The sequence below is a fragment of the Echiichthys vipera genome (genome assembly GCF_963691815.1).
Source record: "Echiichthys vipera genome assembly, chromosome: 16".
Taxonomy (NCBI): Eukaryota; Metazoa; Chordata; class Actinopteri; order Perciformes; family Trachinidae; genus Echiichthys; species Echiichthys vipera.
The window spans coordinates 11635635-11649579 of NC_139841.1; the positions used below are offsets into that span (position 1 = coordinate 11635635).

The window sequence follows — 13945 nt, forward strand, 5'->3', positions numbered from 1 at the left end:
ACAGTTGATTTTATTGGCTGTAATGAAAACTGTTGCTGGTAAACTTTAGTTAATTTTGTGAGTTAGGGAAACAGCACGGAAATTATAAGGCAACATAGTGACCAGTTTTTTTTGTACATGCAGTGTAATTATCGAGACGATTACCTCACATCAGGTTTCAGACAGGTAGCTTGTATGTAGGCCATGTATAAAGATGGACGATGACACCCCAAAAGTGAGGCCTAAACATCTTGCTCCCTCCATGTTAGTGGATAGTACATGGGTCAAACAAAGACATCAAAGTACACATCAAATACATTTTTCCCATAGATGGTTCCTGACATTTTAGGTAGTTTTTTTATCACGCTGATGTTAGTTAAATTGTCCATTTTTCTGATAGGTTTGATTTTAATAACTTATTTGATGCTATTAAAACGGGGTGAAACATCATGATTGACAGCTCTGATCGACTCGCAAAAGGTTGGGCGGGTGAATGGACGGGCCTTTGATACTGCGATTCCACCATTCGATCAATACTGAGCAGACTGACTGCAAATGATGCATTGTTCATCTTTATATACAGTGTATGTTGTCAAGTGTAAACAGACAGCTGGTGGAAAAAGAGTCTGATAGAAGCTTCCAGTTAAACTTTTAGGCAGATGCTAACACTGTATTAAAGCAGCTGGTACTTTGGCCAGTAGGTAAGTTTTTCAAAACACTCTTTTAATAAACTCTTCACATACTACGTTGTTGGTGCTTCCCTTAATTTGAAGGGACTCTTCTCATGCTACTGCAGAGGCTTGGTGTCATTTGGAGCAGTATTAGTGGTTAAAAAAGCTGTTTTAATGCGTTCAACTCGCCGCCCCCAGCTAATCACTGTTAGCCACAGCAGGCTGTTAGGGTCTCTTCGGAAAATCTACGTTAATAGTTCATACATGAAAAAAACTGTCTCGATGGCTTTTTTGATGACCCAATTTGCCTAAAAAGACCCCGGGATGATTGTTCACCGGAATTTCATTAGAAGTCTCCTTTAAGGCCTGTGAAGCAGCTCATCGTGTCACTCTGTAATGCTAACGTTAGCTTACAAAGCAGAGCAGTCAACAGTTGGGCATTACATGCAGTCAGTTTGATATCAAAACGTTGTCAGACCTGACTCACCAGCAGTTTGTCATTATTGCCATAACTGGCCAACGCATCCATTGTTATCAGTGTACATAAAATGTCACTTTCATGATGTCAAGTAAACCTGTAATGTAATACTTATGTCCAGCAAGTTTAGACTAGACGTTGACTTTTCTGTCTGTAAAAGAAAATTGTCATATTTTAGGCTTGGCACAATCTATAGTATGTAGACCACAAATACACACCTGTACTGTAATTTATAGGAAAAAAAATCACAGCCTACACAATATCACAATATTGGTCAGAAAAGTTTAATTTAGATTTTTTCATGAAATCGTTCAGACCTACAATAAGGGATTATAATCAAAATGTCTGGTGTGCTCACTTTTGGGTTCACCGCCCAATAATTAGTTTAGATAATTGGGCTCAGCTGGAGTTGGTGAACGTCTGCTTTTGTTCTTTGTCCTGCTGAACTATTTCAATAATAACAGCCATTAACTTGCTGATTAAAAAGGCATCATGATTGATAACAATAGAGGACAGAACTATGAAATCTATAAAATAATTTCCTTTTACATTGAAAATAATCACAAAGAACAAGTTGTGTATGTCCTTTTTCTAGCTGTCTTTCTAACGTCACATAGCTTTTTTTTTAATATTTTCCCATGAATAACCTAGCAACTCAGATTTATTTACAGTGCATTGCATTGTACTATAGGTTAACTTGTTTCCCATACACACTGCAGAAGAATGAATAGTCTTTCATTTGCTTGTTTAAAAAAAAAACCCTCTCAGTAGGTTTCATTGTCCTCCTTTCTGCATGTCTCCTCCACTTAAACACATAACTGTAGCCACAAAATCACAGTTGAGCACTTTGCTGCTCTTTTCCCCAGCTGTTTCATTTTGCATAGCCACTAAAACAACAGGAGGAAGGCCAGAAAAGCAAGCTGAAGGTGTGAGTGAAAACCCAAGTATTGAAAAGACCCTCAGTAAAGCCTCCGAATTGAGTATGTGTCAAATTTAATGTAGGATTAACTTAGTTTGTCCCTGAAGGGCACATGAGGTTATGCAGCAGGAAAAACTAACATAATTATGCCAATACAGCAAATTAAATAACAACATCCCCCAAAAAGCTGCCTGGTGCCCCCAAGCCTTGCTGATGTATTTGCAATACCCAAGTAAATGTTTTCGGTTGTTATCGTTCGTGACAACACTTTAATGCTAATCTGACATAAAGAGAGGTTTGTATCATAAATGAAGAAGAAAAACAAAACACAAACCTGGGACTAATTGTTTGTTACTAAGGGAGGAGAGGCCAGCAGGGAGTTTGCATGCCTGAATGTTTGAGGTTGAGAATTAATGAAGGTGTGTGCGTGGCAGACTGGCTGCCAGAGTGATGTTTTTCCACTCTAGATCTACCGTAAATGCCAGCTTTCATATTATAGAGCCAAGCTAAACATGCAAACACACACACACACACACACACACACACACACACACACACACACTACAGATAGAGTATCAACTTGGCAAATTACTAGTCACCACAAATATTTGCTCAGGTATACACTGCACTTGGTATTGCTTCAAATATACACTTCTTTCTAATTTAGTGTGATGGCAAGTAACAATTTAGCAGCTTATATCTCAAATGGTTGTATAAAGGGTGTAATGGTCTATTCAATAATAATTCTCTCTCTCTCACTTACACACACACACACATACACACATGAATCTGACTGTACCGTTCTTGGCCTGTCAGGTTTTTCTTACACATCAATGGATTCTTACAAACTGTTGGATAATGGACCTGTGACTTCATGTTACTGAATGATCTTGCACATTAGTGTAAGTCACCAAGCATATAGCTTTGGTTGCATATTTGGAGATATCATGTCTGAAACGTGTACTGCCATCCCAGTCCTGTTGGGGTACCTGAACTTTTGTTTGTGCTGCTATAATAGTTCCAATTAAAATGTCAAACTGCAAAAAGAGAGCTTCCTGTAGGTGTGGTTAGTAACCACGATATTGTTATATTGTTTGAGTTTTTCAAATTTTGCAATGATATGAGTACTACGAACAAAATTCCCTTCACACCCATTGTATAGCAGTGTAGACAGATGTCAGAGATGGCTATCTCCAAACTGCAGCAGATAAAACTGAACCTATTTGCATGACTAGATACCACTAGAAGTGATTTTGAGCAGAAATGGTTTCCAAATCTACGTTGCAAAGCTGTCCCATTTCAAAGGTTGCTCAATATGTTGGGCACTATGATAATAAAAGTGGAATCAACTGTTAAGTGTATTATATATTTTTAAAACAAAAATTGTATCCAATTCTCATTTACTCCATGAATGTAACTACTCTCAAGAGTCTATCAAAGTTTTAATAGATTGACACCAATATTATTCGAAATTGTAACACAGGCCTCCATTCTACTGACCATGCTATTAAATTTATGTCAACAAATAGCTCATCCATCAGTGCTTAAAATCACTCCTACTATCCTGTGTTCTGTGTTAAATTACAATATTTCTTTTATGTTGCTTCTAAGATTGTAAAAATCTAGCTATTAAAGCTATTAAGACCTTGCTAGTGCTGCAATTAACGATTATTTTCAGTGTCGATTAATCCGTCAATTACTATAAAATGAGATTAGTCGTTTGGTCTATAAAATGTCAAAACATTGTGAAAATGTTGGCCTGTGTTTCCTAGAGCCCAAGATGATGTCCTCGAATGTCTTGTTTCGTCCACAACTGATCTGTCATAGAGGAGGAAAGAAACCAGAAGAAATTCACATTTAAGAAGCTGGAAACAGTAGTTTTACTTTTTTTACCTTGAAAAGTTACTGAGCTCAATTCATTGATTATCAAAATAGTTTAGGATCAATTTAATAGGTGACAGCTAATCAATTAATCTTTGCAGCTCTTAACGTCTCACATAATTGGTAAAATACTTTGTAATAAAAGTATGTGTACTTCTATGCACATTATATTGTTATATTTGAAAAATGATCAATAAAATATATTGTGGGATTTTTGCAACATTTTGTCATCAGAATTCAGAAAAAAAATCTAAATTAATATCAAAAATGTGTCTAAATGGAGTTTGAGATTAAGCCTATATTTGTATGTTGCTCTTGAAATCTTCTTAAAATGCTTAACTGCTTCTCCGTCTGTTATTAAAGAGATGCTCAAGTGGGTTTGCTGATACACAGAGTAATATTATTTTGATTGTGGTAATAATAAACTTCCAGAAAAATAAAACACTGGAGCAGCTTTATATCGTGTGCCAAAGTCTGCTCAGCCTAGTCTCTGCAGGGTCCCATACCTTGTATGGTCAAGTTATTGTGACACTGTTGACTCTACTGTAAATGGTGGTGCTTAAATCACATTGATACAGACAATGTTCTACACTGGGTATGCCAGATTGTGCATTGTGCGCATATTATAAGAGTGTCCTTTAATATTTCATGCGGTCTGTGTTTGCAGTGTCAGGCGTGCAGTATGGGCACTTGGAATCGAATGTGACACTGGCATGCGGGAATTCACAAATCAGGTAAGGAGATAATGAAAACTATTTCCTGTGCATATTTACGTTGTGTTTCGACCAGCACAGTCATATGATAAATATTTTTTTCAGTGATAAAACGTATAACAGATACATTAATAACATTGAAAAGTTGTGTAGAAACAGATTCATCATAAAAGTCTCAATGATATCCATTTGTAGGACTATAGAAACAGAAATCAGACTAGATTGCATCAATAAGCCATCTAGCTGGAATCATATATTCAGTTATGCATATATTTTGAAAGCTTTGACTAAAAGGTAACAGACAAAATAACAGAAAAACTCGTTTGTGTTAATGGGGGTAGTCGATATTTTTTATTTTCAAGGAATGGAATGCTAAATGATCTGATTTGAGACACAGTGAATGTAAAATAAAAGTCGGTAAATTAAGAAAACAAATAAGGTGTTATACATAAAATTGAACTGTGATGTCAGCAAAGCCCATAAAAGGACAACACTCAAAAGTTAATTAATGTTACTATTGGATGTTGCCTTTGTAGCCAATAGGTGATATACTGTATCTTATTCCTGTGTGACATTGACCTTCATTGTTCTCCAATACTTAAGTATTACACTGTTGGTTGTATTCTGCTGAGAGTGAAAAAAAACCTACAATATTACCAGCTGTATTGTGATATGCAGAGTTCTTGTTAATGTCTTTGGTAGAGCTGTTAGTGTGAAGACCGCACAAGCATAATAACCAAACTCTTGTGTATTCCCGACCAGAGCACCTGTGGTGTGGCATCTCAACCACAGCTCAGTGTTGCCATGGCACAAAGTGACATCAGACGGAGCCTTAGTCCTGGTGCACGTCGACCACTCCGCTCAGGGCAACTACAGCTGCTACAACAACCGGGGGCTCCTCCTCCACTCCGTCAAACTCGGGCTGGGCCGTAAGTGTTGTTGTGACTTGTCCAGGCTCAGAGGGCCTAATTTAGGAGTTAAAGAGCTCTGCCGTACTTTAATTTTCTCGCCCTGGGACTGCAGCTTTTAAAAAAATGCCTCTTTGTGGCAGGAAGATGACTATATCCCTCGTGTTTTAGAGGATATCCCAGTCCCTTGCAGTTCAGTCCAGTGTTTGGATAATTCAGCATAAAAGCAGAAAATCATTTTCTGACTCTGCTTCTCTCTCATCTCTCTATTTCTGTTTCTGTCCCTCCCCCCTTTTTTAAAGAATGAGGTTCTTTTCTCAACACTTGATTTATGCTGGCCTTCAGGCTACAACAAGACATCTTATTACAACAGTGATCAGAACAGGGCCACTGGTCCTCAAAGGAAAAGGGTCTTATCAGCCGTCACATAGACAAAGCCCTCCACTTCCTGTTACTGTCTCAAACAGGAAGCGGCTCCCTAAGTAGGCTTCCTTTTGAGGAACAGGAAGTTTTCCCGGGTACTTGCCAAGCCTCTGAAATATTGTTGCTCACGACAGGGTAACCATAGCACAGAGCTGTTCATTTCAGACCCAATGACAAGGCAAATAATTATTTAAAATATAACATCTAACAGGGCCCTTGAAAAAACAGCCTCCCTCTCTTTTCTGAAAATAAACTCTGTCTGACTCCCGTTTCCCAGACCCCCCTGGGCTGCTGAGCATTTCCTGTCAAGTGCCCAATCACACGCATGTTCGCTGCTCCTGGGTGGAATCAGTAAAGACCTTCCTGCCAGCCAAGTACAACGCCTCCTTCAGGTAAGAGTGTGTTACTGCATGTAAAACAGCAACACCCAAGGTCACATTCAGAAAATGGGCTATGAAGAAACTAAATATAGTACATGTGCCACAGAGTTACATTTTGAATGAAGTAAATATAGTGTGAGTTGTGTACCAATGTGAACCCTGCGTATCATTTTCTGTTTCATCTCTTCGCCCTGCCACATGGAATCTTTGAACCATAACACATTAAAGCAGACTTTCTGTCAATTCAAGAAACTCAAGCATTGACTTCAGCATTCAGCTGTGGTGACCTCTTAGTTATAGCATTTCTGCGGTTTCAAGCACACACTTAACTTTTGCCTAGGTAACTCCAATGTTTGTGAACATGAGCTACTGAGAAGTTAGTCTTGTCAAGTATAAAGTCTGCAGCTGCTCTTGCTTGATATCAGACAGAACTGTCAACTAGTTACACACTGTTTATATCTTCAATCTGACATTGCCCGCACTTTAACTTAATTTCCATGGGAGAGGGGGATTAGATTTTACCTAACTAATTGCAAGAGACTTCCGGTCAGAGTGCACTTACTTCTGATTTAGCGCTATGCTAACTTGAATGGGGACAAAATAATAAAATTGTGCAGCTTTCCACATGTTAAATGTTGTGAAGCGGTAGTAAATGTCCAGTTAAATGTTTAATTTTTCGTGTCGCTGGTTTGTTTTTGAAAACAACCAAACACCTGTGCAAATAGAATGCAGTCATCAGCAACCAGGTTACTAGTATTTATCATGTATACTGGGAACATGACTCACACCGAATATGATCATAACAGGGATAAGCCTCATTAAATGGTAATTCAAGTCTGTCTAAATGCACTCACACACTCGTCATTTATAACATGTTTCCCAGTTCATGGAGCAGTGTCTGACTCATTATTGATCACACATTTCATTTTTAGCACTCTAGTTTTTGGATTTAGTAGAGAGTTGTTCATGTTTACTAATATTTACCATGAATTAATTTGAAGTTCCCCTATATTGACTTTAACCCAACAGAATGAAACACTCGACAATTTTGTTTGTTTTGTTTTGTTTTGTTTTCAAGGGGGACTGGTCAGGAGTGGAGACCATGCGTCCTGGATGTCGCCCGCAAGCACTGTGATGTAGATCATCCTGCCTTCTGGCAGACCATTCATACCCTGAGAATCACAGAGACTAACGGCCTGGGGTCCGAGACAACATCTGTCCGGTTTAGGTTACATGAGCTATGTAAGATCACACAAAAACAAACAGGAATGGGGGTTTGCAGTGACACATTTGTATGAATGTTGTATATATATATATAATTCATTGCACTTAAAGCTGAATTTGATAACTTTCTATGAAAAATATGTTATTTTTTCATATTTGTTTCAACTGCCACACTATATCCTGTGAGCATATTGAAACAGACGTTTTATGCAAAAGTAAAGTATCTCATCTGCTAGTCCCCACCTCGCTGAAGTACAACAACCACTCTGTCTCTGATGCAGTGTCTCTGACGCAGTGTCAATGACTGCGCTGAAATTTGACCAAACTGTGAAACTAGGCAGCACTGATCAAATATCAATCAATAATCTGTTCTCAATAGTCAATAACTGTATTGCACATTTCTTGCATAAAGTGTTATAGTGTGACCAGAGATCATGAGCAGTCAGAGACTACTCTGCTCTGATTGGTTGAAGGTCAGGCACAGTTGATCTAGCAGATGACATTAGGAGCAGACAGAGAGAGGTCAAAGATCGTCTGTCTCATTGTGCTTTCGGGATATAGTCACAGTGAGCAAATATGAAAAAAACAACATATTTTTTACAGTCACCAACTTCAGTTTTATATGATATCACATCATTTTCACCGGACTTTTCTTTCTTCCAGTCACAGCTCTACTGAAATAGGCAATAGCACTATTCAGAAACTACTACAGGGATTGGCTGAAATATTGCTGGACTTGTCCCTTCTCTTTTACTAGTTGTGACATAACACCGGTTGCTTTGTTTTTAAAAAAAAAAGCTATTTCAAATGTCGTCACTTAAGGGGTACAAGCTTAATGATTCAATATCACCATGATTGTCCACTCTCCTTGTTTTGCCTAATATCAACAGGGTTCATGTTCTTATAGTAGCTAAAAGAGATATTTACTTACCCATTGTTTTCACTTGAGACAGCTACAACTCCTTTAAAAGCCTTGAAAGGCATGGAGGCACACAGACATGGAGGACATGTTTCGTAGAAAGAATCACATGTACATATGCACCCAAAGACTTACACAGTAAATGTTGCAATTTCTAATGCTGCACTTTTTCTTTTCTTTTTTCACTGCTCTTGTCAGTGGTACTCGTTCATTGACCCCAGTTGTCTTGTTTTGCTGCATCTCTGTGTGCATGATGTCCTTGTTGCTCTCAAGCAGAGTCATTCACAGAGTCCTTGAGACTTCACAGCGGCTGGTGTGACTGTTGGATGTTGCTCACTGCTTTTCTAAACCTCTGCACATATTTTGTCATAGTGGTGTGCTTCACAGCATGAATAAAGAGATAAGAGTCTGTTGGACACGATTCAGAGAATCCATGGATAGTTCTAAGAAAAGCAAGGTGATATATGCAGACAATATTATAATGGTATTTTTTAAAGTTGGACACACTTAAGATTCCCCAAAGCTGCAGAGGTAGAGGGACATCGGCTTTGTTTGCTCGGCTGTCTTCCGATAGTGTCTCAAGTCACACTAGATTCTGCAGTGAACAGTGCACATGTTGATTCATTTCAACCTGACGAAATCGAATCAGTGAGCCTGAAGAACAAACAGCCACTGGAGCATTTTCCAAGTTTTTCATTCCGTTGTTCTGAACTGATCCAGAGGATTTACCGATCCCCAGCGACTTTGTCTTTGTTAAAAACGACTAGCGTTGTGTTTGCCGACAACCACTCAAGGCACTTTTTACACTACTTACCACATTAACCCATTAAAGCACATCATCTAATCTAAAGAGAGAATGGCTTCAGTTCCCCAAGCGTCAACTTAAAAAGTGCTATGTGATGGCAAGGTAAAGCTGTGAAAATATTGTAAACCTAACATACACCTAATCATATAGATTTCTTTTAAGTAGGCTAAAATACGTTTAGCTGTGTTCCCCTACCACAGCAGTACATTGCTTAGCTTCTGTGTCGGTACTCCTGCCTGCTTCTCCAGATTGGGGGCGTGCCGACCGCCAATTTTATTTTATTTTATTTATTTATTTCGGGCATGTCAGTTAGATAAATCATCATCACACATTATCTTGGTTTACAATTCACATGAACGAAAGTGAAAGTGGGAGAAGCAAAAGCTATCTAGTCCCGACCCATTACCCACAGAATACATTATCTTCATCATACTATTTTTCTTATGTCCTTTGACATAACATGTTTCAACAGCAGGCTGTAGTCAGAGCAGCTGTCCAGCTCTAGACAGACAAACAGACACAGTGTCCAGTCCAATACACTGATTATGGATTAATACCTCATACACTTCCATTTCAAAACATTAAAACTATCCCTTCAATGTCTGAACAGGTGGTTTGATTTGTTAAATTATACCCTCTTGTACTTTCTAGTTTTTGTCTTGTTGTCTTTTAAAAAGCGTGTACACAGTAGCAGAAACACATTTGGCTAAATTCCACATTTTTTTTTTCTTTCTGTCTTTCTTTCTTTGCAGTGAAACCAGACCCTCCAGAGTCACTGTTGGTGAAAGAGGTAGAAGGCTATCCGAAGCGGCTAAACGTCTCATGGAACTTCCCCTCTTCCTGGCCGCTGCATGATGCATTCCCTCTAATGTTTCAGATCAGATACAGGCCACTGGGCTCTATATACTGGTCAGAGGTTAGTGAGCGAGGCCAAAGGTTTCATTTCAGTGTTGAGTGGTGTGCAGTTTGGAATTAACTCATGCATCAGGTTTTATGAAAGAAAATGCAACTATAGTTTCCCACATTATACCAGCAAATGAAACTAAACTAATGTACATTTGTGTACTCACTTTGAATTATTAACACAAACAACATTATTTCTGAAAAGAAGTATTAGTTCTGAAGTTAAAAAAAAGAGTCATGAAATCCCTCCCTGTCTCCACCACAAATGATGCTGATTAACTTGTAATAAGATATTTTAAATCAACATCTTCATTCCTAATGACTCTTTGTATATGTATATGTGTATACAGCTGCCAAAAAAGCTGTAACATGTATATGATGAAGGGGTAATACACAAGTTGCTTTAACAGATTAAGTCCCGACAAAGGAATAAAAAAAAAAATCCACTAAGAATGTAAAAAAAAAAAAAAACCATAAGGGATTCACTTTCAATTTTACCCCAAATCTGGCATGAATCAGATGATATTTCAACATGTTTTTACTCAGAACTCACATTCAGGCCAAAAACAATTCTCTGTCCCATCTTTTTCTCCATCCTTCAGGTTTACTCCGAGGAGAGTTCAGTGGTGATATTTGACGCCCTGGCTGGTCACTTCCACCAAGTTCAGATTCGAGCCCGTGACGAGGTGAACTCTGAGAGCCAGTGGAGTGAATGGAGTCCTCCGTTTTTTGTCAGGCCTTGGGAAGGTCAGTTCCTTTCTAATTCTAGCTCAGTCAGTTTACGTTGAGAGCACATTTAAAAGCAACAAACAGGCTTTACAGAGAGATGACACAATCCACTCATAAATAGATGAAACTATTAATGAAACTCAGTAAATACTTTAATCAAGGTATAATTATACAAAACATATGACAGCACATTAGGCATGTATCTAGACCTGCAATGATTAGTTGAATAGTGGTAAATTAATCCAACTATTTTGGTCATGTTTCCATCGATTCAGTTGTTTTTTTTAATTCCCAAATCCACGTCCCAGCTTCTCAAATGCGGAAGGTTTCTGCTGTTCCTTGGCTTGGAATTATGGTATTTTTCAGTCCCCATGAATTTCTGTGTAAGTGACTAATGGCAACACCTTTTTTTTTAAATTCAGTAGCGATGCAGCTTAGCCGCTGCGAATCGAGCGTCCACCAAAAGTTTTTGTTTTTGCCACTGACAGGCTTATTGTTGTTATAAGTGTTGGACCAGCATTATACATTGCAGCTCGGTTCGAAGCGGCCAAGCTGCAGCACTTGCGCTCAATACTTGACCAGGTGGAAAAAAAGTTGTTGCCATGAGTGACTTGACTTAGAGGCGCATTAAGAACTTGGGTGAAATAAGCATAAGCGCTGCTTAATAGTGTAGTAAACTGAATATCTTTGAGTTAAGGACTTTTGGTCAGACAGAACAAGACATTTTAAGACACCTGGACTCTGTGAAAGAGGAATGGACTTTTGTTTTCCATGTTCTGAGATTTTATAGACCAAAAGACTAATCTAGAAAATAATCTTGAGATTATCTCATCTCATCTCATCTCATCTCATCTTCATCCGCTTATCCGGGGTCGGGTCGCGGGGGCAGCAGCTTTAGCAGGGGACCCCAGACTTCCCTTTCCCGGGCCACATTAACCAGCTCTAACTGGGGGATCCCGAGGCGTTCCCAGGCCAGTGTGGAGATATAATCTCTCCACCTAGTCCTGGGTCTTCCCCGAGGCCTCCTCCCAGCTGGACGTGCCTGGAACACCTCCCTAGGGAGGCGCCCAGGGTTCATCCTTACTAGATGCCCGAACCACCTCAACTGGCTCCTTTCAACGCTAAGGAGCAGCGGCTCTACTCCGAGTTCCTCACGGATGGCTGAACTTCTCACCCTATCTCTAAGAGAGACTCCAGCCACCCTCCTGAGAAAACCCATTTCGGCCGCTTGTATTCGCGACCTCGTTCTTTCGGTCATGACCCAACTTTCATGACCATAGGTGAGGGTAGGAACGAAGATTGACCGGTAGATCGAGAGCTTTGCCTTCCGGCTCAGCTCTCTTTTCGTCACAACGGTGCGGTAGAGCGACTGCAACACCGCCCCCGCTGCTCCGATTCTCCGGCCAAACTCACGCTCCATCGTCCCCTCACTCGTGAACATGATCCCGAGGTACTTGAACTCCTTCACTTGGGGTAAGGACTCATCTTGAGATTAAGCAATTATAAATACTGTGTAGTTGCAGCCCCCAACTGATGAGAAATACAAATATAGCTGTGTCTAATCAGGTCAGTTTTTATTATACTGGTAGCCAGTAAAGAAGAGAGATGATCTCATTTCTTGGAGCCCTTGAGAAGAATTTGTAGATTTTGCAGCAGATCTTAGTTGGAAAAACAATTGATTTGTTTATCAGGGCTCATGCATGTTTTGTCTGTCGTGCTTTTAGATCAGACAGTTTGAAACGTTTAACAACCAACTTTGGACTTTCTGCATGTTCATTGTCACTCACTAGAAAAAATCCCTAAAGAGTGTTTGTGCGTACGTGTGTGTGTGTGTGTGTGTGTGTTTTCTTTGCACTACAGTCTCCTCCACCCCTGAATCTACAGAGGAGCTCCTGCCCGACTATTTTTTCCCCTTCAACACAAAACCTGAAACCTCCACTGCAAAGTCACACAGTAAGTTATTTCAAACACTGACTGCGATGTGATTGTATTCGGGGGCAACACTAATACTGTATGTGTTTATGTTGTTATTCAACAGCAGTATAATTACTGTCATTACTCTTATTGTTATGAGAACTTCTGCCAAGAAATCTTCTGCTTCTTCCACTCCAGTTTATTCTGCTACAATTACCAAAGATGCTATTATTACAATTGCTACTACTGCTAAAAGTACAGGTACTCTACTGCTGTTACTATTACTGTAATTAATACTGCTATGTTTAGTACACCCATACTCCATAATCTTATACTTTTACTAGTGCTGCTATTGGTGCTTGCCGGTCTCTTAATTTTAATGTGCCCACCAACACTTTAACACTGTATTAAAAACTAAAACATCCATTATCTAATTTTGAGGTGAAATTATTAACAGAGTCAAGCTGATCAAAGGTTGCACCAGTCTCTCATAGCTTTTCATAGTTAGTCAAACATCAGGATGAGTGCATTTATTTGGCACCAACAAGTAGCGGCATCAGTCATTAATGCAGCAATAAGGCATTATTTACTGTTATTATACTCTAGATAGAGCAGTACAAGTACCTTGTGCCAGGCTTTAACACCAAATTACATATAAGCGCAGTAAATCCTACCTCCAGGGGTTTATGTTCTACACAAGCAATGTGCTCATCTAAAATATACACATGCAGGATACACACAACAAGTCGGAACATTATAACACACACACACACACACACACACACACACATACAGACAGAGCCAGATACAGTATACAAAAGGAGGCAAATAGACAAAGTTTTGGCAGAAGACTAGAGACTGAAACTCACTGTGACTGATGACCAGATGTCTTCTTGTGCATGTGTTTGCCTGTGTTTTTCTTTTTTTTTTTTACAGTCCTCATTCAACAATGTTTTGTCTTGTGTGTGCGTGCATGCGTGCGTGTGTGTGTGTGTGTATGAAAGGGAGTTGTTTACTCCTCTCAGTATGATAAATGCATGTTTGTGTGAAAGCTATAATGGCACATTTAAAATTAACTTCTCACCAGGGAGTAATTAAA

At 39.2% G+C, this 13945-nt stretch overlaps 1 protein-coding gene across 2 annotated transcripts in view; it reads left to right on the forward strand.

Moving 5' to 3' along the window:
* Positions 1–13945, forward strand: part of il11ra (interleukin 11 receptor subunit alpha) — a 60665-nt gene that overhangs the window by 41089 nt on the left and 5631 nt on the right. For both annotated transcript variants that reach the window (XR_014593538.1, XM_083929235.1), the window contains exons 3-9: positions 4596–4662; positions 5404–5570; positions 6250–6364; positions 7431–7594; positions 10053–10216; positions 10806–10950; positions 12793–12885. Coding sequence is in view for 1 of the 2 variants with exons in the window: in XM_083929235.1 (XP_083785361.1) it covers positions 4596–4662; positions 5404–5570; positions 6250–6364; positions 7431–7594; positions 10053–10216; positions 10806–10950; positions 12793–12885 (915 nt within the window). In the remaining variant the exon portion in view is untranslated. The remainder of the gene's footprint in view (positions 1–4595; positions 4663–5403; positions 5571–6249; positions 6365–7430; positions 7595–10052; positions 10217–10805; positions 10951–12792; positions 12886–13945) is intronic.